Genomic DNA, 27,486 nt, shown 5'->3' with positions numbered 1-27,486 from the left:
AAAATCTGTTTATTCCAAATAATGGAAACAAGTTTGATAATGCATTTGTTGTCCCTTACAATCATGAGCTATTATTGAAGTATCAAACACATATAAATGTTGAATAATGTTGTCAATCAACACTTATTAAGTATCTTTTAAGTACCTAACTAAAGGTATTGATCGGACTAGAGCTATTTTTTAGGATTAAGAGTTTGATGAGATTGTAGCTTATCTAAATTGCAAATATTTATGCCCTTATGAAGCAGATTGGAGATTGTTATAGTTTCACATTCATTTTAAAGAACCATCATTTAAGAGGTTGTCTATGCACATTCCATCTGACCAAAATGTTGTTTTCAGCAAGACCGATGATCTAAAAAATGTTGTTAATCACCCTAATCTTGAAAGCATAATGTTAACACAACAGTTTCAAACCAATGCTCAAGACCCTGATGCACGTAAATTATCTTATGTTGAATTTCCTACTAAGTATGTTTGGAAAAATTATAAGAAACAGTGGACCTCTAGAAAAAAGTGGTAGATCTCTGGGTAAGGTTGTGTATGCTCACCCTGCTGCTGGTGAATTATAGTATTTGAGGTTATTGCTGAATTACCAGAAAGGTAGCTTTAGTTTTGATCATTTGAGGACGGTTAAATGTGTTCTTGAACCTACATTCCAAGTTGCATGCACCTCACTTGGTTTGTTGGGAGATGATAGAGAATGGCATAGCGCAATGTTAGAAGCGGTTATCACTGCATCATCCTTTCAATTGAGATAATTGTTTGTCACATTGGTTCTCTTTTGTGATGTTGTTGATCCATCACCTTTATTTAAAGCACATTGAAAGACTATGTGCGATGACATTTCCAAAAACATGCTTAATGCTTTTGGTTTGCAAGATGTCTTTAAATACCAAGATGAACTTAGAAATTCTCTTTTTTATAAGTTAGAAAAATTGTTTGCCATTTAAAATAGTTCTATGTCGAAGCATCATCTATCACAACCAAACAATTTGATGATGGATATGCTTAAGAATAGGAGTTTTGGAGAAGCGTTGAGTTACGACATTAAGTCACTGAAACAGAAGCACTTGCTCCTAATTGGTCATTTAAACAAAGAGCAAAAATATGTTTATAACATCATCATGGAAATACTTAAGAACAACAAATTTGACCTTTTTTTGTGCATGGTCATTGTGGAACAGACAAAACTTTTTTGTGGATCACCATCATAGCTAGAATTAGATCACAAAATCAAATTGTTTTAGCGGTGGCTTCATTTGGAATTGCCTCCCTCTTGCTTTTTGGTGGAAGAACGAATCACTCTAGAATTAAAATTCCTATTAACGTTACAAATTGTTTGGCTTGTGAAATTAAAAACTAAATTCATCATGCAAAACTAATTACTGATGCTGCTCTCATTGTTTGGGATGAAGCCCCCATGAATCATAAACGATGTTTTGAAACTCTAGATAGGTCTCTTCGTGACATTCTTAAAGGTCAAAACTAGGTTTTAACCATTTGCCATTTGGGGGTAAACCAATTCTTTTCGGAAGGAATTTTTCGCAAATTCTTCTTGTTGTTCCAAACGGAAGTGTTGCTGACATTGTTGAAGCTTCATCGACAATTTCATACATTTGATCTTATTTAACTATATTTTTTCTCAAGCAAAACATGAGGCTTTCGAAAACAGGTTCGAATGAAGTGGAAAAACAAGAACTCGCTGATTTTGCAAGTTGGATATTAGAAATTGGAAATGGTAATGCTGCTAGATCTATATCTTCAGTTAATGAAGAAAGCTCTTAGGGTAAGATTTCAAAACAATTCCTTATCTGTTTTGATGAAGATCCCATCAAACCCATGGTTTTAACTATGTATACGAATTTTGAAACCAATTTTTGAGATGTGTTGTATTTGAAAGAAAGAGCTGTTGTGACACTGTGAAATGATACAACGACTGAATTAAACGATTTATGTTGGGTATGGTGGCTGGTAAAAGTCGTACCTATCTCAGTTTTGATTCAGTGTCTTCTTCAACGAAAATTTAGAAAATTTAGATGTTCTTAATTTGATAGAATTTTTGAACCAACTTGATTTACCTGGTTTACCACACCACAAGTTGACTTAAAAGTTGGTGCCCCAGTGATGTTGATTAGAAATGTAAATCAAAGTCATAGGTTATGTAATGGAACACGATTAGGTGTGATGCAGTTAAGCAACATAATTGTAGAAGCAAAAATCATAATGGGAAGCAACATCGGTAATTATTGAATCATCTTAGCATAAATATCCTTTTATTCTGCGAAGACGACAATTTCCTCTGAAAATTTGTCATGCAATGACGATGAACAAAAGACAAGGACAATCTTTGAAAATTGTTGGGCTGTTTCTATCACAGACTGTTTTTTCTCATAGAGAACTATATGTTGCGTTGTGCAGCATCACCTTAAAAAAAAGTCTCAAAATTATTATTGCTCAAGATAGTGATGATGTTTTGAAACATTTACATGAAGGTATGCGTTTGAGTTATTATTTTGTCCATTGTTTATTTTTGTAAATATGAGTCAACCATTTCTTTGATAAATGAGCTTATTCAATTTTGAATTTAATTTCCTTCCGAATTCTTTCATTTCTCTATATTGATGAAGACAATGCCAATTCGTTTTCTGAGGTCGTACCATCTAGGAAACACACTGCAAAACATGGGTGACAAAGAGCATCGAAGATGATCCTCAGCCTACAAGTCTTGATTGTGTGTTCGTTGATAAACAAGTAAGATTTTTACACTTTTTTACTTATCGTTGGATAGTAGCATTTTTATGTCTTCAAATGTGCACACTATGTTCTTAGTACAACAAACTTTTGTAATCGAACATATCCTAAAGTTCATAAACAAACTACTTTGTGCATTTCGTTGCCCAATTCTATCTCGCCTACAAATAATTAACATTTGCCTAGTTAATTGTTTTGCTAGATTCAATCTTGGGCCTCAACCTTAATTTTTATGCTGGATTAACATTTTCATGCAGATGGAAAACAAATTAAAAATCCATTTTCTCCACATAATAGCACGAATTGGAATAAATTTTGTTCTTAAAAGAAAAGATTCAAAGTTGGCCATGGACACTTTTACTCTCTTTGGATTTCACTGGAAAGATTATATTTTGTTCTATTTAAGGAAGATTTTTTTTTTTTAACTATACAAATGAAACCAAGTATGAATTATCAATTTTTTTTTCCTTAAGTTGGTTTCTTTGTTTTTTGACCTCTAGAAATAAAACTAAATTTGATTTTACAAAGTTACTTCGATTGTTGCCAATTTGATTCTGAAATCAATCTCCACTGTTGTCCTGCATATAATCTTAAACGCATCTCTGTAGCCACGACTATACTATGCTTATTGTTAACATGATTCTTAAAGAATCAGTGTTGAATATTCTCCTGCTATTTTAATATTCTATCTAATTTTGATTTTTTCCTTCTAACAAGGGGATGCAGTTCACTCAACCATGAACACTCAAGACATCCTCTTTTTTTTTACCATTTGAGAGTCGGTCATGCGTACGAAATCAGCAAATTCTTGTCGTTTACAACAGGACATCAAGCAAGGTTGTCCCTCATGTTGTCATAGTTGAATTAAACAAGAAAACCATAATCATTCATGTTGACAAAACAAGCCAAGAAATCCCAACGCGGTGGTTCAATTTAATTGAGTTCAATCAACTTCATAAGAGAATTGACAGGGATGCCGAGCATACAGTAAACAAATTTAGTTTAAGTGTTGCTACAAAATCTGAGATGATCATTTTAAATTTGTTGACTTTAGTGTCATTCTTGCTACTAAATATCATCTATAGATGTATTTGGTTGCTTAACGGTTGTACAGCCGACTGAAGAGTTCACTATCTAGAACACAAGAATTGTGAAGAAAAGAAATCTTAACCTGCAAAATATCAGGAAATTGTGCTTTCGTTAAATTCTTATTGCAATTTTCAAATGTAACACCGTGTTGATGACATATAGAAAACTATCGCTTTTTTTTATTAATCACATAGGCAAAACAGTAAGGATCACCTTATGGGGAGAGACTGCAACAAGTTTTGAGGACAGTAGAATACAATCACTTTTGCCACCCATATTCGTTACTTTGACTGGCCTCAAAGTAAAGTAATACCAAAGTTATACCCCAATATACCTTATTTAGCTACTTCAAATTTCAGTTTGTTGATTGTTATGTTTTATCTATAGGAAAACCTGTTCTCGGAAGCACAGGATCAACCGTTTCTGTTTTCAAGCCAGACATTGCACAGCTCTCCGAATACAAACAAAAGTAAATCAACAACCATTCTTTAATAACTTTCACGTTTATATTTTTTCAATTAATCTATCTCACCCTAAACATGCACAAAACAAGTTTGAGCATATAAAATCATATGTTCAAATCCTACCCACCTTAGTTGAGATGTATGCAAGGCATGCTATCAGTGCTGAGTTTAACTTAAAAACGATTGACAAGTTGCTTTTACTTGATCCTGCGTTGCACAAGGTTAGTATGTTATCGCCAACCTGTTAACAAAAATTGTCTTTTTTTTAAAAGTTGAATTTTCGTCATGCATCTTGCTTAATTGTCTCTTGGTTTGTTTCTCTATTTGTTTATACTTCATGTTTATGAGATGATGGTTAAATGTCTTTAATGATTTGAGAACCCTATGATTTCATAACAGAATGCAAGTTTCGCATGCTAAACAACTATTGTTGGATTCGATTTAACTAGGGGTTGGTGGTACAAGTCGTGCCTGTCTTGACATAAAGCTATCAAGAAAACGACTTGGTCGTTTGAGTTCCATGAACATGATTTCATAAAAAAAGTTATATGAACCATGGTAATGTTCTTTTACACCTATTTTACATCTACGATTATACTAAGTTGCTAAGATTCATGACTAATAATGTTTTTATATTTGTCATATTTTATGTAACAAGATTGAATGTGTGATGAAACTACCATTACATGTAGTTGGACTTTATAAGAAGATTAGTGTGCATATGTGATGAAACTGCCCATTTCTATGTTTATGAATTGTTAATTTTGCCATGTCGAAGAATGTCTTTCAATATATCTTTATACTTCATGCTTATGAAATTGAAACTGCACCTGTAGTAGTGTTGCTTTTCAGATATATGGCTTTGAAGTCAATGCATGTTTTATTCCCTTGCTTGGGGATCAAATATCTTTCTAAAGTGTTTAGGACTTGAGGGAAAACCTGTGAAAATTTTGATGGAAAAAGCGCAATTTGGAATGACTTTGTTTAATAGGAGAAAAGTTTGCTTACAAATTCTCTAAACCTCTATAATTAATGAAAATATTTTGAAGAAAGCTCATGAAGGTCTAAAAAAATGTCCTGAATTCACTCACTCTTCCGACAATGTCATGCCTTAAAAAGTCCTAAGAGAAGCTTGAAATAGAAAAAATCTTGCATAGTGTGGTATTTGATTTGAGGGTTTCTATTCAACTTATGGATGAAAGTGAATTTCATATGCGTTGTCATCTTTGTTTTAAAAAGAATTTCGCAGACAACAATCACAGTGGGGGAGAGTTTTGTCATGCCAAAAGGCTCTTTCAATTCTAATACGGGTTTGTTTGTTTTGGTTAATTATATATAATTTTTGCATTGCAAAACTTTAGTACTTTTTGGCTCTGGTATCTCAATGCATGGTCTAGGCACTTAATGTAGTTTTACAATATTTTCTAGATTGCTCACAAGATTGTTATTGGCGGCAGTGATGGTTGCCTAACACAAGAATATCCTCTTCTCTTGTATAGGTTCAAAATCGATCATATTGTGGAAGATAGCACGAATCAGCACAACTTCTTGATAATAGGAAAACAGGCCAAAAAGCTACTTCTTGTTTCTTGCCACATTTTGGTGATAGATGACGGATATGAGGATCCTTTCATGTTGCTGCTGACTCTGAAAAATTTGGTTGGCGAAACAAAAAAAGTTTTAGCTCTCTTGGAAATCAAAACAATGACTTTGGGAAGACAGATTTTATTGTTCATGAACTGCTTGAAGACCAAGTGCTCTCGAACCCAATAATTGCTCAATCAAACCACAAACACCTGCTACTACCATCGAAAAACAGATTATCAGTGAAGTAACCCTTGCCCCATTGATGCCTTTCCAATGACTAAATTATCAGCCCCAATCAGTTGCGTCTAGCTAGACTTCAAAGAGAGTGTTGTTCCCTGATCAAGCGAACAAATTTGACAGGTGAAGTTTTCATCTCAATTAATGTTCTCATGTGTATATCTTGATAAATATACTTGCCTCTCTTGGGTATAATGAATATGTTTTGCTGTTTATGAAAAAATGGCCAATCTTTTCACATCACTCTTTCGCACTCTTTTGTAGCTTATCGTGTTTCTTAACCTTATAAATTGTACCTTGATTCACAGCAAAACGCTTTGCGGCAAACAAACTGAGACAACCAATTCTGCCAGAATTGCTAGAGAATTCACCAAGCCACACTCAGAACCAAATCTCAGGCCAAAAAACCAAATGTAAAATTACAATTTGTTTTTCACACACACACACATACACCTAAAAAACATCCATGGTGGCAGCATTTATTAAACTATGATTTATGTTTTTTGCTATAGTGCGGAAGATGTCCACTCTAAAAAAAGTGAACAACCAGAGTCTTTGTGATCAACTGGTGCAAGGCATTCTGCATGTTTTTTGCTTTGAACATTTACAAAAACTTAGCTGCTCGAACAAGAACACAAAACTTTTTATATTTTTTGTTAATTGCTAAAACAGATAACTGGCTTGCAGGACATATATTTTGTCATCTTAACTGCACGGTCAAAATATATGTGAACTGCATGTTGCTTCTGTTTCTTGTGTTTCTTATGGAAAGAAAGTATGTTTTGCGACCACATCTTTTGTAATCAGGAGCATTCAACTTCGTCCTACTAATTGTACAATGTCTTTTCATGTCAGCTAAATTGAATGTATATAAAAGCCAAGCTGCTTATCTTACCAACCCCATTCACTCATCTATCCCTGTGTTCATTCATGATTGTATTGAATTTATTCATGTTAAATATGTCTTATTCATGCAATTGAGGCTAACACATTCAATTCCCGCAGCAAAGTGCAAACATATTTCCTAGTGTATAACTATAAATGTTGAGATGTACAAAAATTTGATGCGGAATATATAAGCACACAAATTAAAACCCCCTTTTGACAATTGTAGTATATGAATAAGTAGGGATCGTTCTAGACCGGGGATTAGGAGAGATTGCTAAATCACTTGAAAACTGACTAAAAAACGTAAAACACAAGTTAAAACACTAAACTAGACTCAAAGAATGCAAAACTAAACAATAAAAACTAAAATAAACCAAAAGACTCAAAACAGCCCCAAAACACTCAAAATTGCCTTAAAAACACTTTCTGGGCAGTTTTGAGCACTTTCACTAATTTGGACGAATTTGGGTAATAACTTGAATCAAAACACTTAGAAACACAAATTAAGACTCTTTCTAACTAAATTGGACACTAAAGTAAAGGGGGATTTAGTTTTTGACGAAATTAAATAAAATGCACAGATTGTAATTAAAACAGATTGTAAAGATGAATTTGATGAAAATATGGATGAAATGCTAGCTAGAAGGTTATTCTCCACACATGTCACACTTGCATACAAGATGATTTTTAGTTGGTCTTTCGATGAATTATGAAACTCAACACTCCGGGTTAATTAGGTCCGCTTAAATTAACCTTCAAGTTTTCCTTAAGTTAATGAATTGGATGGGACAGCGCATACACAATTCAAAACATTCTCCAAAAGTCCTTTACGTGAAAAGCACAATAAAGATACAATCAAAGATCATTAAGCAACATGAAAACTATAAGTGTTGACGAGACATTCGTTACTATGATGAGCATGAAACTAGTGCCAAGAATTCATTTAACGCGATTGTTTATAAGCAACCTCCACTACTTGTGAATATAAGTTTGTAACTATTAGGTGAAACTCACTTATATTCTAGCATCATATTCATATATGAAAATTAAGCGTGCACTCTCAATAAACATACACAAATAAGTTATCAATCAAGCAGTTAAACGAATTGAATCCAAAACTCATGAAATTCCAACCAAAGGTAATCAATTTATATTGCAAGCATAAACATGGTTTCGAATCACCCCCTAGCTAACTAGGGATTTAGCCTCTCATGTTCACAGAAAGAGAAATAAAATTGAAATTAAACATAAAGAACAAAAGATTGATTACACCTAGAACTCTCAACGAATCCACTTGAATTTCTGCGCGTTTAAGCTCCTCTTTCTCCTTTCTTCTTGCTGCGGCAGAGAGGTTTTATGGTGTTTTTGGATGGTTTTCTGGGTTATAGATGGGTTTAGGGTGATATGGTGGTGCGGCAAGGAGGTGGGAAGGTGTATGGAGGTTGGGAATGGAGTGGGGAATGGAGGGAGTGGCTGCGGCAAGGTTGGGAAGTGGCTGGAATGGTGGAGATAGGCTGCGGCAGAGAAGAATAATGGGATGGTGGCTACGGCTTAGGGTGAAAATAGGGTTATATTCGCTAAATGATATGAAGAATGAATAATAATGAATGAAGAGAGACTAGGGTGGAATAAAGGGCACAGCTCAGATTAGAAGGCTTAGGGTTTATGGATGGGAGTTGCGGCTGAGATGATTTTGTGGATGAATAATAAAAAGAATGAATCAAAGAAGAGAATATAGGGTGCGGCTAGGTGGTGGAAAACCTAGGGTTTCAGAAATTCAAACCCTAGTTTATTTTTATTAACTAAAATTAATTTAAAGGCTGCTAGAATTAGGGAATTAAATCAGAAATTAAAGGGGATGGCTGCAAGGTGCGGCTAGAGTTGAGTTTAGGAAGGGAAATAGGGTTTAAGTGCATAACGTTGGACCTAAATACCCCCCCTTGCACGGCAAGGGAAGGGGAGAAGAGAAAAGGGCACGGCAAGGGTGTTTAAGGGGACTAGGGCCTTCGTTTTGGGTCCTAAAGTGCATACAAGGCCTTCAAAGTGGCTAGAAAATACGGACGTTTAAGATTAGGAAAGGTTACCAAAACGGGAAACCTAGGGTTAACTTTCCTACTTCAAGTAGGAAACCTTATTTGAGTAGGAATCCTCGTTGGAGTAGGAATTCATCGTTTCTTCAAGTCTTCAACTCATTCATTCCTCTTTTGCTCCAAAAGACTCCAATTTGCATCTTCTTGCACACTTTGGCCTTATAATCTGAAAATACACAAAAGTGACTTTAAACACTAAAATAACTAAGGAAACACAACATAAATGCACGAGAACAAGCTAAATAAGTCGCATGAATATGCTCCTATCAATGTACTGTAAGTTATTATTCAGTAATGATGAAATCATTTCTTCACTATTTATATTTTCTCTATATAGAATACTTATGTGCAATGTTAATCGTGTTAACGTTAGATCTTATATTCGTGATAGATTGTGAGTCATGTTAACGTGTTACGTATAAAATTGTCAAATTAAAAGACAAAAGTAGAATTAAAACAGAAAATTATTACGGATGAGGTATTCTTTTTCATTTCTTGCTTTTATAAATTGCAGAAGAATTCATAAACTTCATGCCATAGCCAACGGATTTGGACACAAATTCCTTTTCTCCATAGCCAAAAAAAAAAAAAAAAAAAAAGAGAAACATAAAACCAGAGTTTAAAGAAAAAAGCATCACTAATCTTCATTATACTTCGAACAACCCCATTTCATTGAAATGACCAAATTAACTTAAATTCAAACAACCCCATTTCATTAACCAAATTCTAACAGCGTATCATATTTCTGTATCCGTATCCGTGTCCCGTTCAACATGCACAACACTCCTAGCATTTTGAGACAATTCGCACCACTAGAGGCTGCGAAGGAGAATGCCTTCAAACGTGATCCCAGTTCCAAATGCCAAGGCAAGTCCCCATTCCTCTTCCCTCCCCTCCTTTTTCTTCAACTTCAACTCCTCCCTCATTATTTTCCATCACATGTCGCTGCTCACATTCCCATAGTCCATCAATGCCCTCCTGCTGCACTCTAGCTTATCACTGCTCAGCTTTAGCGTGCTCTCCAGCTTGTTCAGAATTGCCGGTCCGCCCGGGTGCACGGCCCAAAACAGCTCATTGAAGTCCCTCAGCTCCGCATTGGCCGCCACAACCAGCTTCTTGCAAAACCTCTATGTTTTCACCGATTTTCTGAGGCAGGTCCCTCCCAAGCTTGAAGTTAATACCTTCCTCGAACAGCCTGCCGTTGATCACATTGAGTGTCTCCGGGAGGAACTGCTGGATGGCATAGTTGAGCTCCATGAAAGGAGACTCTTGCCTTGCTATTGGGTTGCTACCAATGATCACAGCTTCAGCTCCGTCCCCAAATAGCGCTGCCACTACAAGGTCGTAAGGGCGCGCCTTTTTGGGGGGCAGGAAACCAAGGATTGTGGTCTAGGAAGTGGTTAGCAAGACGCGACTTCCTGGGTTGTTTTCAGCTGTCTTTGGAAATGCGGAGGCCAGTGACACCACCGTAACATCCTAGGAAGTAGAGCACGACGCGGCCAATGTCGTTCCTTAGGCCGAGCTTGCTTGAGAGGTATAGGTCGCCGCCAGGGAGTCTGATGTCACTTGAGGATACGTAGACAATGTGAGTGATATCTTCAACTGGCCTTCCCCATTCCTTGATGCAAGCCAGGCTGGCTTCCAAAGCCATCTCAACCACCGCAGGGTTTGCGATTTTGAGGCGCTGTTTGATGGTGGCTGTGCCCTCTGTTGCTAGCTCAGGGTATTTGTCTAGGATTTCCTTGGACATCACTGTGTATCTAGTCTTCACAGTAGTGGTTTTGCCCAAAAAAACAGATAAATAAATAATCACATAACGCTTCTAATCTGTACATATTATGTATACCACATTTATTTAACCATATCTCTCGCAGAGGTGCAAAATGAAGCCATCAATGAAATTGATAAATATGGTACAAATACTTCTATGATTTAGTCAAAAATGAAATTTAGACACAAGCAAGTAAAGAAAGAAACTTAAAACATATATAACATAAGCAAGTTTGCTTACACAGCCGCTCCAGTTTTTCCATGACAGTGACGTCTTCACATTTCGTGTCACGAATGTGGCCCTCGGCCAAGCAATCCTGCGGGATGAGTTGGCTCGGGAAAGACTTGCCCAATGCAAGGACGGTTGCCTTCCCCGGTGTAGGAGCATACCTAGTTGGGGCATGGTACTGCTTGGAAGAACTATTAGTACCGTTTCTCTTGACTTTTGATATCTTTGCTTACCTAGTTGGGGCATGGTATTGCTCGGAAGAACCATTGGGTACATTCTTGTTAGAGAGCCTTGACAATCAAAATAGATTGATCTGAAAAAAGCATTTTCGTGTGCCCCCATAACAAGGGAGAAATTCTTCAGTCCCTAACACGGTTAACTGTATTCTGAAGCACCAAAAAAATCATCGGCTTATCAAATTATCTATCCAGCCAGACATTCATTCATTAGCACCAAACACAAGGGGGTGGGATTGTGTGTGCAATTAAATGGCGAACTTGCCCAATCGTCCAACCGCACACATGAATACAAACTTCTTATAATAAGGTAATGCAAAGTTGAAATATATTAACCACCTGTAACAAAGATAAGATTAACAGTTTCTCCTGACAAACATAAGGTGGTGGATTAAAAAGATTTTACAACGTAATGCAACACCAAGAATATTGGGTCTTGCAGCCTGCTTTCTGGTTAGTAAAGCAAGGACATGCTTCACCCTCTCAATCTGTGTGATTTCACTCCACAATTCTTGGCCATGTCCATTTTGTATGCACTGCACTTTCCGTTGAGGGGCCAACTGTTCGTGGGTTTTTATTTTCAAGCAGGTGCGGTTCTAACTGGGCATGAGTTTCGTTCAATGCAATTTGGAGTGTGGATAGATGGTATATGTCTATGTGAGCCGATGGTTGAGACAGGGGGTCAGGATGAAATTGAGAGAGAATGGTTAGCTGAATGCTGAGAAGATGTTTTAGGACTAGGGTGGTAACAAGTGTATTTACAAGTTTGTGACATGATCGAGATGATCTTAAAAACCCACCAGTTAGCAGCAACAAAAATGTTCCACCTAAACACACAATGAAAACGAAGGAAAGTCGGATTCTGCATGTCAAGTTATTGTTGCTTCTACATACCATGTCGACAACAGCCAATATGAAGAAACTAAATAATCACTAATTACGAGATTATGTCTCAGACATATTATTGTTGAGAGAGGCTTATTCACCAGCTGTCAACGGCCTGGGCGGTAAAGTTTTTGTAGGGGAATGTGATCAACTATTTCAATTTTTAGAAAAAAACAGCTTCCTTCAATGACTGAGTTTTGTTCAATGTCAACAACGAAGTGTAATCCTGACAGAGAGATGTTGTTGATACAGCGAGAAAGAAAGAAAGCAATTGCTTAAAAGAAGGGTTTCAAATTAGGTGCATAGGTTCTCTGGAAGGTGAAAGTTCAAGAGGAAAGGATTCGAATCAGTAGGGAAGCATAAAGGATTTAGGATTGAGATACTAGAAATTCATTTTCTAGTTACTGGAAACTTAGATGAAGTTAAACGCTGACAAAACAATAATTCTTGAGATTTAAATTTCTCAGAAAATGAACAAGCTCTAAAATCAGTGAGCTGCAAACCTTGTTAGTTAGGATGCTTCATCCTTGGGAGCTCAAATGAGAGAAATCCATTAAGTTTAAATGATTAAGCAATCTATCACTGTATTTTATAAGTTTCCAAAAGATGGAAGATGAAATAAACATTTAGTATAGACATTGGTGGAAGAAGTAGTTCCGGGAAAGGAAAAGTAATTACCAGAATCTTCGAGCAACTCAGAACGATGGGCTTGATAAGCAGTTTAACTCGTGTGCCATGCCAATAACACAACTTTTGATGCGAAGGAAATTTTCTGGAAACTCCATAAGATTATACAACCATGTTATAGCCCATTCCATATATTGAGAACAATAACATTCATTCTGTTCAGCATGCTCCTCTGCACAACAAAAGAATAGGGTGAATTCATAGAATATGAAACATTAAGTATGGACAGCATATGGATACTAAACTCTAAACTTATACAGGACACTAGTGTATGATATGAGGATGCATAGAGACCACCAAACGTTTGAGATCCTTGGATATTTGTTTTTTTGAAGGCATTACGCGCACATACACCAATCTTAAATCTGCCTAAAGGGTCAAGATACAAAGTCCTGAGTTCGGAAAATGACATTCCATGCATGACAGAGTATTCTGGTGTTCTTTTAGGCTGTCTAACTCTAATGGGTAATAAGTACAATGGACTTACAGTTGAGGTCTCAACCTCTGGGATTTGTCCAGCGACTGCTCTCCTGGCATCCTTTTAGATAGAAACTCAGCTTCAACTGATTTTCCTGCAATCTCCAGTGCAGATTTTAAGGATCCTAAGCACGGAAATTGCTGATAGCCTGCATTCTCAACCAGTTCATAGTACAAGCCGAATGCTTCTGAAGGTTTATTGATATTACAAAGCCCTTCGATGACTTGGTTGAAAATATCAATACTGACACTTTGATGCTTCTGCAGACTGAATTGCAACATTTTGCATGCGTCTAACAGCTTTCTTCTCCGGCAAAGAAAATCAACCACTTCTTCCATTTTAATTGAGTATCCATTCTCATGGAGCATCCCTACAATCTCAAATGCTTTGTCACGCAACCCACTGCTGAAAAGTAGCCTTACAAGATGTGTTGAGAGATTAATATTTTGTCTAATTTTTCTCTCCAGCATTAAAATAACACAATTGGCAGATTCAAGGGCACAATTCTTTTCTAAAAGTTCTGCAAGTATACAATGGAATGTAGACGTTTTAGGGAGATGAGAGCTTTTCAGCATCTTCTCTAGCATCTGTTGAGCAAGAAGGGCCTTACCCTTCTGCAAGAGACCACCAATCAAGGATTCATAAATTTCGACATCAGGCACAAAATCCCTTCTAAGCATCCAGACTAAGAGTTCATACCCGGCTTCAAATGTACCTTCCTTACAATGGCCCATGATCAAAGTCTTATAGGACACAGGGTCTTGCGTTCCTCTTCTCATTAGCTGCCTAAACACTGCCTCGGCCTTTTTCATTTTCCCCTTACTACACAAATACTCAAAAATAGGGTTATAAGAGGCAACAAGAGGCTTACTACCGTCATCACTTAACAGTATTTCTTTCTTTGATAGCTCATCGAACAATTCCTCTGCTCTACTGTAATCCCCTCGTTGACACAAACTGCTTGTCAAAACACTGTATGTAGCTGAATCTGGTGGGACCTTTAGCTCTGACATCTTTGCAAAAACCTTCAATGCTTCATCCAAGTTTCCTGCATTGCAATGCGAATGCATCAGTGTGTTAAACGTACAAGTATCAGGACTAAATTCTCCACCACTCATCGTTCCTTCCAAAACGTCTTTTATCTTATCTAGCTTATGCGCTTCACAAAGCCCCTTAATTAGAGTATTGCAGGTAATTCCATTTGGTTTCAACCCTTGGCTAGTCATCTCCTCCAAAACACATAAAGCCTCATCAATCTCTTGTTTCATACAATAACCTCTAATCAAGGTCGTATAAGTAACAATATTTGGATTCAAATCTGCACTTCTCTTATTCATGCCCTTCACCACATTATGGGCAATACCAACCTTCCCTGCTCTACACAACCCATCAACAAGAGTATTATAGGTAATGACATCCGGATCACATTTGAAACGTGACATTTCTTTGAAAAAGCGAAAACCTTCATCAACCATGGAGTTCATACAAAACCCTCTAATCAATGTATTAAACGTACAAGTATCCGGTGTAGCTCCATACATACTAACCATTTCATCATACACATTCTTGGCCATATTGGTCCGCCCCTTTCTAAGCAAAATCGACAGCAGACTATTGAACGAAACAACAGAAGGCGAAACACCAATCAACTTCATTGTACTAAAAAGCTTTATAGACTCTTGGAACAGCCCAGCTCGACCGTAGTTCCTTATCAAGCTATTAAAGAACCGGTCCTCGAGCTTAACCGCCCCATTAGACTTCTTTTCAATCGAAAACAAGAAATTTCGAGCAGCATTGAGATTTCGATTGTGACCCAAGATTTCAAGCATCAAGAAGTAGGATTGGTCATTGTGAGAGAAACCCATTACCTCCGCCCACTTGAAAAATTGAAGGGCTTTGCTGGGGGCTTTGATAAGGTGGAGAGTTTGGTGCACTGTCGTTTTGGAGAGAGAGGAAGCGATTGTAGAGAGAGAAGATTCGAGCTCAGTTGACCACGGCATGGAGTCGATAAGCTTGGCCATATCCTTAGCCCTTTTGGTTTTGGGGGTTGACAATTTGGGTCGTTGGGTATTGTTCTGCAGTTGTTCATCGTGTTTGTGGTTCTGGGTTTTCTGAGAGGAACGGCACCTGGGTTTTGCAGAAGGATGTTAAGTTTGTGTTTGGCTGGTGAGAAAATCGGGAAAGAAAATAAAGTAGAAGTTTTGAGATGACGTACCTGAGAAGAGAAGCTGGCTGAGAGTTGAGGGTAGGGCTGGAGAATTGCTGTCTAAGGAGTGCCAATGCTCGTCTCTGAGAAATGGGATTGGCGGCCATGAATAGCTTCTGGTTTCAATTTCCTCTCTCTCCCACTCTTACTTGTACTAAATGGGACCCAGGGATTCTCCGCTGTTACCAATCCCGATCTATCAGCCGTTGAGGCCGTCGGCTCTTCTTATTCTGGCGCAAGAAAGAGAAGAAATAAAAAGGGGAAGGGAGACAGAGAAGGAAGGAGAAAGCGAGAGAGAGGTTAGGGTTAATCGGTGCGGGATGGTGGGATGGAAAAGGATCGCCGGATCTTTTCCTGGATCCTGTTACATACGATCAATTTTCGTTACTATTTATATTTAATTTTAAATTTTAAAATAATTCCTAATTGTACGGTGTACGATGAACGATCACGATCATGAGATTCTTAGGATCCACAAAAAAATGATCCGGCGAGGATCATTTTCCTTCCATATCACCATATGTGACCTGTTAAAATTTCTCAAAATTCACTCTCATTTTTACATTTTAGACATTCTTATTAAATTTTTATTGTTGATCTTTAATTTATTTGGTCCCAAACATTGTAAGGAGTGTGTATTAGAAATCTAGAAGTAAAAGGTGTGTGATAACCACACACCCTTTTCTACTTCTCACACACTCTTTTAATTTTCGATCGTCGGATCAGATAAATTGAAGAAGATCAAATGACAGAAATTAACAAAGGGTGTGAGAATTAAAAATGAGTGTGTAGATAGTACAATCCGAAGTAAAAAATAGGTGTGTTCATAACGCTACCCTCATGTTATTGTGTGCGTTTATAACTTAAATTCGACCAATCCAACTCGACAACTCTATACAGGCTCAATTCAATTTTAAATTTGATTGGACATGTAAGATTAAGTAAACCCTAGACCGAGCCCAGTCCTACCTCAACCCCCAATATTTATTAGGTTGGGTTCATGCCTTATCCATCCATGTCAACCCAAACTCAATTTAAATTCTAGCTGAATTCAATAATCCACATAATATTAGTCCCACATAATATCGTATAAGTTAGATATTATTGGGGCTAAAAAATATCATGCAAGGCCCAAGAGGATTGAAGGCCTAAACGTTCTATACGATCCATGCAATTTCATGCCAAATCCAATTTATATAACATGCTAAGCAATGTTTTATTTAATTAACATGCCGCACCAAGCACATTCCTTTAAACCCAACATTTACCAAGCTCACATGGACCTTAGACATGTGGCTTAATAGGGCTTACTCGAGGGTTTAGGTGTGGAAGGTTACAGAGGTCCACAAGGCCCATGGAAAACATTTCAATATTTGAGACTTTGGCCTACTTAGTCCAAGCCTAATTTAGAATGATCCCATGCTGGGTAAGCAATGTGGTATATCTCTGGGCGTTATTTCAGCTGTGCACTGTCATTAGCCTAACTCCACAACAACTTATATTTCCAAAGTATTTCGCTATTTCCCTCACCAAAGTATGTCACCCTTTCCCAGCACCAAAACTTGTCTTCCTGTTAACCAATCTTTTCACCGGACTGTTTCACTTTTTAGCTCAATGAAAAAGTAAGCACCAAATGAACTCTTGGCTTTCACCATTAGGGAAAGATCTAATGATTTCCTACCAAAAGTGTATTTATCATCTTGACCTTTACATCCCTTTATTTGCTAGAAATAAGTTACTTTTAGGGCCCTATTTTGTTTACTGGACATAATGCAACTTCAGTTCTTTGTTTTACCCGCTAGGGACAAGTTGTTTCCAACACATCCTTTTATTCAACAGAAAATAGAGATAACCATCACCTAATATAAATTGGAAACCCATATAAGAAAGAATGGAATAGACTAATTCACAGTCAGGAGAGACACATTATGTTCAACTGCAAGCAATGAGGACGATCATCTCCCCTAACTATTGGAAATCACTTTTGCTCGCTGCAAGCTTCCTGCACCAGTCACAAGCCTAGCCCTAAGTTTTCCATTCTCCTTCCTCCAATGTCTTCCTTTATTTACTGCAAAAATACCAATTCTACAAACCATACCCCTTCCAACATGTCTATTCAACCTCATGCTTAGGGAAGAAGAGATTCTTCTTGCCGCAGGAAATCCTTCTTCCTGCTGTAGCAACCTCTTCTTGTCTACTGCAAATTCTAGTAAGCCAACTCCAGCTCTAAGCTTTCACCTTTCACCACTCATCTTCTACCTTAAAAGCTTCAACCCGACACCATGACTAAAAGCTCAACCACTACGCGATATCTCTTACGAATCCTTCTCCAAAATCACAGTCTAACTACACCGAAACGAATCACACCACCTCATTTGCTAAACTTATGGGTCTTTAACTCCCACACCTTAAACTCTCATGCCAAGCCTAGTTGTTTTAACTTCTAGTGTTAGTTTAACAAATACCTCTCCAAGCCGCTGGAGCTAGCAGGGGAAAACACTTCATTAGCGCGTAGGGAAACACTTTGTCAGTGCTGAGGGAAATAATTTGTCATCACCAAGGGAATACTTCATCAGTGCTGAAAGCATTCAACGCTAAACCAAGCATTCAGGAGCTGCTAAAAAAACAACAAAGCATACGAGGACTTGCTTTTCCTTCAAGATGCTTTGGGCCTAGTCCTCGCTAACTCACAAATGGGGGACGTGAAATTTTTTTATTGTCTCTTTGCAACACAAGCCATCACAGTCTTTGACACAAAACCCCTAAGCACAAATAGACTTTGAAATGATAATATTAAAATTTGTTGATGATTTTTAAGGATGATGAATGATAATTTACCTTTACATTTCTTGGTGTTTCTCTTAAAAAAGAAAATGTAAATGACGGATTGCCCTAAAGGTTAGGATCTTCATTTTCAATCCATTGTATACCACATTTAAACTCTTCTCCTCCCCTTTGTGTAAATTAGTATAAAATATTGCTTTTTCAAAAAAAAAAAAAATGAAGCAAGTAATCCATTTCAAACTCTCAGTTGACCTTAAAAATTACAAGCCTACGTGGTGTGCATGCCGAGTAACTATGATCTAACTATGTTCTTCTTGTGAATGCGAGCGTGCTAACTTGAGACTAAGCTCGATTGTGCAAGTAGAACAAAAATGGTGGCAATGTCCAATACGCTGCTAACTTCTGCAATTAAGCGACTACGGCCAAGGAAGGAACACCTCTTGGCCTAGGGTTGTGCCAACCTTAAGACAAGGTTGCTTTTCACTAAGAAGTTTGATAAATGGTTTAGCTTTCAATGTCCCAAACACGAAGTAACCTGTTAACACCTCACTTTGCCGGAAAGCTAATGAAGTGACCTCTTTAGACGAAAGAAATGAGAATTCTTCACTAGTCGAGCCTTAGATAGATAACCAACCGACTAGAAGCATGTTGTTTACTTATCCAAACTGAAGGTTCTCTTGAATCGTCTAGTTTTATGGCTCTAGTGCTGTTTACTTGTCCAAACTGAAGATGTTACCAATTGTCAATACAATGTTGTTTACTTATCCAAACTTAAGGTATGTTGACAAGAAGGTTAGCATAGTTAGTATTTGCTTAAGAGTGTGAGAAGGATTTCACATAAAGCGAAGGTTTTCGCGTAGAGCGTTTTGATTTTTGTGTTGAGTTGAATGGGGCTTTCACGTTTCAAAACCTTATGCATAAATAATGTATTCATAGGACAAGCCTAGGATAATCAATTGTAGAAGCAATTTTGATCGCATGACGTCTCTGAAACTTTATCTCACTTCCAGCATGCTAATCATCTCATGCTAATAAGGGACCACGTGCAAACCTTTTGATGTAATCCCATCCTTACTTTATTGACCAAACAAAACAATCTTTATTGCATGGAATCTTCATTTAAATAGTAAGCAACGAAATGTTGGCATGCAATCCCAATTAGGCTCCTAATTAGGTGGCCTCGGCATATTATGTTTTGTTCCAACCACAACTCAATGTAGATTGTGTTAAAATCTATTGATCCTAAAAACTATCAAGCCTACGTGGCGCGCAGGCTGAGTAATTAATAAGCAAACTACATCATTTGATTGTGTGTGGGGCGTGCCAACTCGTCAGTCGAGCTTGGCCAAGGAGTAAAATGTGTTGATGTCCCATTGGGTGCGTTGCTAACTTCTTGATCTTGTAACTACGGCTGAGGAAGGAACACGTCTTGGCCTTCGGGTTCTAGAGCTTGAAGACAAGGCTGCTAGTTCTGCGAAGTTCAATATCAAATTCAGCTTTCAATGTGCCGAATATAGTAACCTGTAACACCTCACTTTGCCAAGAGGCTAATGAGATGACCTCTGCCAATAAGGATTCGAAAATCCTTCTCAACCAAGACTTAGATAGGTAACCAGTCGGCCGAGAAACAATGTTGTTTATCCAAACTGAAGATGCTCCTTGATCGGTTGATTCTTCGGCTCCAGTGCTATTTATCCAAATTGAAGATGTCGTCGGTTGCCTTCACAGTGCTGTTTATCCAAACTGAAGATGTGTTAACGAAAAAAGAAAATAAAAATCTCAAGGTTGTTGAGAGGTTTTGCGTTAAGCGAGAGTTTGCACAGGGCAGTTTGTGTGTTGAATTAGAGGGGTTCTCAAATGTTGCAAGGTGTCTTGTATTTATAAGGATGAGTACACTGGTTGATAAGCTGATAAAGACTCCCAAGCTACTAAAACTCTTCCACCGACTTGAACCTCGGATAAGCCTTTCTACTCCCAAGACTCTGAACTTAGTCAAAAATGGTGTTTAGTCTTATCACATCGAATCCCAAGATAACCTGCATGCTTGGATTTGAACAAATAACGTTCATCTAAACAGCCACTAATTATATATATATATATATATATATATATAATTATATAGTTGGTAGCCTTTCACACGACATGCAGGCCAAGTTCATCATTAACTCAATTCATCTGACAATTTCCACAAATAACCTAGCCTACTTAGGTCTCCTATCTCACCATTATCCAAGCCTTGCAAATCCCATGCTATGCCACATGATAAGAATCCAAGCCGAGTTGCTCTAATCCACACGGTACACTACTAACAAATCCAAATTAAATCGGACTGTTCTGCCTGTATCTACGTTGGGGTTATGATTTTTATCCCATTTATTTTGTACAAGAAAATCGAGATGATTTATTGAAAGATAATTATTATGATTAAAAACCATAATATTATCTCTTAACAATAGCAAATTATCTTAACTTTCTTATCCAACGGTTAGGAACCATGCTCACTCAACGGCCTTGATTACTCGGGGTGATGGTGTAAAACATTGGCCCCCAGTTTCTTTGAGCTTCGGCTCGTAAGCCGAATGGTTAAGGAAATTAAACTTTACAGCATTCCATAATTCTACTGAATAGAGATTATTGAACAGGAAGTACACCTCAACGACAAATTCCACCGAATGAGTCACGATAATATCACCATATTTGCTCTATGCACTGCCTTTCACCGAATATACAGAACTTTTTAATTTTGTCTTGTAATTCAGCGAAAACCAATCACCATCAAATCTCTCTGCCTATCTATCCTAAGAAAGAATGCAGCATGGTGCTGGCCACTAGGAAGTGGCTTACATGTTAGCACTTCCTAACCCTACGGAAGCTTATTAAATATCCTGACTCTTGGATTTGACAGCTGAACTTCCAATACAAAACCCCATGGCCGACTCTTATATATATATATATATATATATATATATATATATATATATATATATATATATATAGTCCTCCAATCCCCCACTTTTCTTTTCTTTTGGTCAAAAGAAAATGGGAAAACCGCTTTATTGAAAAAATCTGCAACCACCAGTCCTAATTTTTGTCAAGGTGGAAAATCTAAGCGGGAGAATTAGCCACTTGCCCCTTCCATGCACAAACATGCATTCTATTTAATGTAGAAAATGAGAGAGCTGCCGTAGCTCTCAAAAAAATTTGGAGGTCGAGAAAAATGGCAGCTCGGCCTATCACCAATCAAAGTCAACAATTGGAGCAAACAATGGTCGCCGACGACTAATAATGTTGCCCCCTTATTTGCTTATGCATCGACCTGAAAGGTCGAATGGTTAAGAAAACAATTTATTCATCCTTTTTTTTTTTTTTAAGCAAACGAAAATGGCTTAACTCTAAAGAGGAGGAGGCCAATGATGCTTTATTCCCAGTCGAGATCTTTTTATATCAAAATTTTCAATTTGATTTCGCTTTACGCCGAATAAAGAATCACTTCCAAATACTTTTGACTTGGCGAAATATTTTTTATTCTCTGCCGCCGAATGCGCTGAACAATTATGAAGCCCCCTAGGCATAATAATTTCGTCAATTTCGGCTTTTAACTCGAACAATTTAGCCGAATGAGATTTCTCCATATCGACTTTATCGCCAATAACCATATCGACTGTCATGGTTTCGGCGTCTAAAATCATGTGTTGGCCCTGTTTGTCATTAGAATACTCATTTGATGAATCATTTTCTGAGTCAATTTTTGGCTCAGAAACTTGAACTTTTTCTACTAGGCCAACCAAACTTTCAGTGTCGACCGAAAAAACAGGTGGCCTAGGTTCTTCTTCGGCCATCTTGACAATTTTCTTAGGCCGAATTTTGATTGTGGCTAGAGCGAAAAATTGCACCCCCCCCCTCGGCCTTTTGATTCAACCATTCTTCAAATGGAATTGATTTGAACCCAAGACAAAAAGGCGATTTCTTATCAAGACACTCATAAAATCGAGCTCTATTTTCATTTAACCATTGATCTTGTAAGCTGTGATGAACCTTCACCTTTATCATTTGAAAGAAAGATTTTTGCCTTTCTTCATATGCTTCAAGGATCCAGTCAAGGAATTGTCCTTGCTTCTCGACACTTTCCTTGTATAGGCACCAAATCTCACCCATTGAAGCCTGATTGATATCTTGATATATCTTGTGAACTTCGTAGTTTTAGCATTGGTCCCACTGGCCATGCCAAAATCTTGACCCTAAAAACTATCAAGCCTACGTGGCGCACATGCTACGTCCTTCGATTATGTGTGAGGCGTGCCAACTCGTCGGCCGAGGAGTAAAATATGTTGATGTCGCGTGTTAACTTCTTTATCTTGCGACTGCGGCCGAGGAATGAACACGTCTCGGCCTTTGGGTTCTAGAGCCTGAAGACAAGGCTACTAGTTCTGCAAAGTTCAATATCAAATTCGGCTTTCAATGTGCCGAATGTAGTAACCTTTAACACCTCACTTCGCTAAGAAGGCTAATGAGATGGACCTCTGCCAATAAGGATTCAAAAATCTTTCTCAACCGAGACTTGGATAGGTAACCAGTTGGCCGAGAAACAGTACTGTTTATCCAAATTGAAGATGCTCCTTGATCGGCTAATTCTACGGCTCCAGTACTGTTTATCCAAACTGAAGATGTGTCGGCGAAAAAAGAAAATAAAAATCTCAAGGTTGTTGAGAGGTTTCGCGTTGAGCGAAAGTTTGCGCAGGGCAGTTTGTGTGTTGAATTGGAGGGGTTCTCATATGTTGCACGTTGTCTTGTATTTATAAGGACGAGTACGCGCTGGTTGATAAGCTGATAAAGACTCCCAAGCTATAAAAACTCTTCCACTGACTTGAGCCTCGGACAATATCCATAAATAAGCTAGCCTACTTAGGTTTCCTATCTCACCATTATCCAAGCCTTGCAAATCCCATGCTATGCCGCATGATAAGAATCCAAGCCGAGTTGCTCTAATCCACACGGTACACTGCTAACAAATCCAAATTAAATCAGACTGTTCTGCCTGTCTCTACGTTAGGGCTATGATTTTTATCCCATTTATTTTGTATAGGAAAATCGAGATAATTTATTGAAAGATAATTATTATGATTAAAAACCATAATATTATCTCTTAACAATAGCAAATTATCTTAACTTTCTTATCTGACGGTTAAGAACCATGCTCACTCAATGGCCTCGATTATTCGGGCCGATGGTGTAAAATCAGGTCCAAACAATATCCTAAATTAAATGTGATTGTATTCAAAATATCAGTATAGTTCCAATTATTTGAAAGATAATTTTTATAGTTATCACAACTACACTAATATAAAATAATTGAAAATCATCTTAATATTTTACTCATGCTAACGGTCTAGAATTCTATTCATTTAATGACGTCGACTTCACGAATCGACGATACTGTATTAGATCCAAACATTACCTCCCAATTTTTTTGAGCTTCGGTACATAAAGCTGAATGGCTAAGAAAATTAAACTTTTTCAACCCTGGTCGTTGAAACTTTCTCGACTCAAACAATATACCCCATCCAAGAATTATGGGCCCAATTTGCAAATCCCAACGGCAAGTAAAACAAATGCAAAACCCATGGCCGAGCAATTTACATGTGCCTACCTTGCTTTCAGTTCCACCGAAAAAATTCCAAATATCTCAGGTCGGTCAACTGGGCCAATTCGGTAAGAAGGAGGCCCACATTACCTTCGCACATCCCCACCGAATGCTCATTATCCTTCTCTCTTTTTCTCTCCACCCTTTATTTCCTCCGGTATCAGCTTGTACTGCTGAATGGTTGAGGAAATAAAAATATTATTTTTCCCTAGCAAATGAAAATAAAAGTGACGAACCATAATGATGAGGAGATCAACGATGTTTTATTCCACACAAATTTTTTTCGTATAACTGTCACCAACCAGATTTTGTTTCAAGTTTGGAATGAAATCACAATGGCTTTTGGCAAATATTCTTGATATTCGGCTGCAAAATAGGCCAAGTTATTATGCCTCCCGAGCTAAATCACTTAACCAACTTTGATTTTTAATTCAAACAACTCAGCCGAATGGGATCGTCTTTATCTTCAATGACCATATTCATGGACATGGTTTTTGCATCTGAGTTCGTGTTTCGGCCTTGTTTATTATTGTAAAATTCCTCTGGCAAATAATCGGAAACGTTTTCTTCTAAGCCAATCAAAATTTCAGTCTCGACCAAAAAAATAAGTGGCCTAGCTTTCTCTTCTAGGCCGTTGTTTCAGCCGAGTGAATAGGTATCTGAACTTTGTCTTCGGCCAAATTGACCTTTCTTAGGTCGAAGCTTTATTGTGGTTGAGCAAAAAATGTCCCCCTGATCTTTTGATCCAACCACACTTTAAATGGAACTGATTTGAACCCAAGAACAAAAGGAAATGTTTGCTCATCTAGCCACACATTAAATCGGGCTCTATCTTCTTTTGTCCATTGTTCTTGTAGGGTGCTACGAGATTTCCCTTTTGTCATTTGGGAGAAAGATTTCACGCTCTGTTTATGTGCATCAAAGATCTTTTTGGTCTCATGTTGAATTCAGAGCTTGTCTAATTAGTCGAATAAGGCTGGATTAGAATATTGAAATATTATACGAACTTTGTAGTTTTTTTGCACTTGGTCCTATTGAGCGTGCCAAAATGTCGACCCTAAGATTCCAAAGTCTACGTGGTGCGCGTGCTGAGTAACTATAAGCTAACTATGTCCTTCTTGTGAATGTGGGCATGCCAACTCGCGACCGAGCTCAGTCGAGCGAGTAGAATAGATGTGGTGGTGGTGTCAAACGTGTTGCTGATTTTTGCACTTGAGCGACTACTGCCAAGGAAGGAACATTTCTCAGTCGAGTGTCTACCAATCTGAAGACAAGGTTGCTTTTCAGTTTTCACTAGAAGTTCTATAAATGGTTTAGCTTTCAATGTGTCGACTCTTCCAAAATAAACAAAAAAAATCTATCCAAATAACAATAAACCTTGAGAGAACACATTAGCACATTAGCATTGAATGCAATGCTACTCTTCCCAAAGTTTATTTCTTGTTCTGACGCTTGAGAGAACACATCCAAAATATTTTGTATCACTGCACACTCTTCCTGATTAGCTTTACCAAATAAGAAACTATCGTCCACAAACAATAAGTGATGAATACTCGGTGTTCCTTCACAAATCCGAATTGCAATAAGTACCTAGTTTACTCCTTCCTAGCAATGAGCATCGACGAACCTTCAATGCAAAGAAGGAATAAGTATGGAGATAGCGGATCACCTTGCCGAAGTCCGGTGCTTCCCCATTTATCAAAAAGGAGTAAGAGATTGACTTCACACATATCATCACCACCGCAATCGATTGTGTAGCAGAACCCAACTTAGTCAACATAATCTCTAGAAAACTCCTTTCCATCCAATCATAGGCCTTACTGAGATCCAATTCAAAAGCAAGTGCACAATCTTGTCCCCGACGTTTGTTGTGAAGATAATCAATTGTCAATTGATGTCATTAATTTTGGGAATGAAGCCATCTAACTATTTTCGATTGGTACAATATACATTTGCTTAATTGCCTTGTTTTTCTTTTCTTTTCTTTTTTGCGCATCTACATTTGCCTTTTTTTGTTTAGGAAAGAAGCCAAACAATTTGTTTAGCAATTAGGAAGAGTTATATATTCACATATTTCCTAATTTGTTTTTGTTAAACTTCCTAATTTTTTTTATTTGGAAACAATTTTTATAATCTGTTTTGATACTTCCTAACCGTACTTTTTCTTTCCTTAATTATCAAGTTTTATTTACCTCAAATCAAGGGGGTTCTATTAATGGACCATGTCTTCTTTCACAATACATTCCTAAATCGTTATCAACTCTCCTAAATTAGACACACTACAAAAAGTATGAACATTCGACATCTCATCGCTTTTTGTAGGTAACACAATATTCAACTATCTTGATCGTTGGAGAGCCCTTGGTAACTCTCCTGTCCCGAGCTCCGGCAATTTTCGCTCCCGAAAACTCTAATTAATCAGCCTAGCTAACACATCATCATGTCAGCATGTGCATGTAACAAACTGCCGAGAATGCAGCATACGTGAACACCTCTCTCAAACTTTCTGCATGAATATTGCCTAGATAAACTGAGCTTAATTTTGTAATCGAAAAAAAAGCGACCTTAATTTGTATTAATTAACAATAAACTTCGACATTAGAATGAAGGTAGTGGTGGAGAATTTGACAGGAACTATCTTCTATGTTCAAGTCGGAAACGAGGCCACGGTTGCTGACCTCAAAAGGGAAATCGAAGCCCAGCAGAAGCTCCCTTACGACCGTCTGACCTTGATTCTCGACACTGATAGCGATAATCGTCATTGTAGCCGTCTCATGAATGACGATGTAGACGGAGTTTTGCTCGTAGATTATGGAGTCCGTGACGGATCACATATGTATGTGTTTTTAAATCCCCTTGACGATGGATCCATTAATCACCTTTTTGAGCTTAACTGGTGTGATTCTCAGTAAATAAGTTACTATTTTTTTCAGTTATTGTAATTTTATTTTTTATTTATTTATTTAAGAAAGTTTTCGATATTTTGAGCTTATTTCACCGTTGTCGGAAGTACTTTGGTTCACAATATTGCAGCCCAACCGTACATGCTTTTTTTTATTATTTTTTTAAGGTACGATATTCATTAAGCAATTCAGAATACGAACAAACTAAGAATAGTGTGCATGATGAGCCTCGATAAAAACCTTGTCGGGATTTCAACACGGTTGCAGGAAAAAAGAGTTACGCACAACAGAGAAACCTATCCTCAAATGAACAATAATGCAACAATTAAAAACCCCCTCAATTAATACATCTGTAATCACATCAGGAGGCTCCTCAAACCACAAAAATTCTTGGTCACATTTGAGTTTAAAGTATTTTCCGATTTTTGGAACTACAGAAAACCGTTAATCCACATTTGAGTTTGGATTGGAATTTTATTTCGATTCAATTGATGAGATTCCTAATCAAGTTCTTAATTCAAGGAGGTTGTAATAAAACTGCAACTCGGAAACAATATA

At 37.5% G+C, this 27,486-nt stretch overlaps 1 protein-coding gene and 1 pseudogene across 5 annotated transcripts; both read right to left on the bottom strand.

Moving 5' to 3' along the window:
* Nucleotides 1-9,727: 9,727 nt before the first annotated feature.
* LOC148698490 (Tetratricopeptide repeat (TPR)-like superfamily protein) lies at nucleotides 9,728-15,967 on the bottom strand. Of its 4 annotated transcripts, XR_015955522.1 has the most exons (5): nucleotides 15,610-15,967; nucleotides 13,404-15,521; nucleotides 12,908-13,088; nucleotides 11,121-12,171; nucleotides 9,757-10,874 (listed from the first exon to the last, which is right to left on the bottom strand). XR_015955522.1 is itself a non-coding variant. In XM_088683790.1 (3 exons), the coding sequence occupies exons 1-3, from the start codon at nucleotides 15,705-15,707 to the stop codon at nucleotides 13,076-13,078; spliced, it is 2,229 nt and encodes a 742-aa protein (XP_088539916.1). In that variant the 5' UTR covers nucleotides 15,708-15,967; the 3' UTR covers nucleotides 12,757-13,075. The 4 variants fall into 4 exon arrangements, 2 of the variants coding, with proteins under 2 accessions (XP_088539916.1, XP_088539921.1); XR_015955521.1 differs by having other exon boundaries at nucleotides 9,728-12,171; XM_088683790.1 differs by lacking the exons at nucleotides 9,757-10,874; nucleotides 11,121-12,171 and having other exon boundaries at nucleotides 12,757-13,088.
* LOC148698491 (type III polyketide synthase A-like) lies at nucleotides 9,757-11,450 on the bottom strand (annotated as a pseudogene). The gene is made up of 2 exons (XR_015955529.1): nucleotides 11,121-11,450; nucleotides 9,757-10,874 (listed from the first exon to the last, which is right to left on the bottom strand). The product of XR_015955529.1 is annotated as a type III polyketide synthase A-like (transcript).
* Nucleotides 15,968-27,486: the final 11,519 nt, after the last annotated feature.

The sequence above is a fragment of the Pyrus communis genome, chromosome 2, assembly GCF_041283825.1.
Source record: "Pyrus communis isolate YQ-2024b chromosome 2, ASM4128382v1, whole genome shotgun sequence".
NCBI classification, from domain to species: Eukaryota; Viridiplantae; Streptophyta; class Magnoliopsida; order Rosales; family Rosaceae; genus Pyrus; species Pyrus communis.
The sequence above is the reverse complement of the archived record's forward strand: the minus strand, read 5'-3'. Positions and strand labels throughout refer to the sequence as shown.

Bases quoted from the DNA above. Each gene is read 5' to 3' on its own strand.
- LOC148698490 (XM_088683790.1), bottom strand. From the start codon at position 15,707: ATGGCCGCCAATCCCATTTCTCAGAGACGAGCATTGGCACTCCTTAGA. The intron at 15,522-15,609 runs GTACGTCATCTC...TGCAAAACCCAG, and splicing joins CAGCCAGCTTCTCTTCTCAG to GTGCCGTTCCTCTCAGAAAA.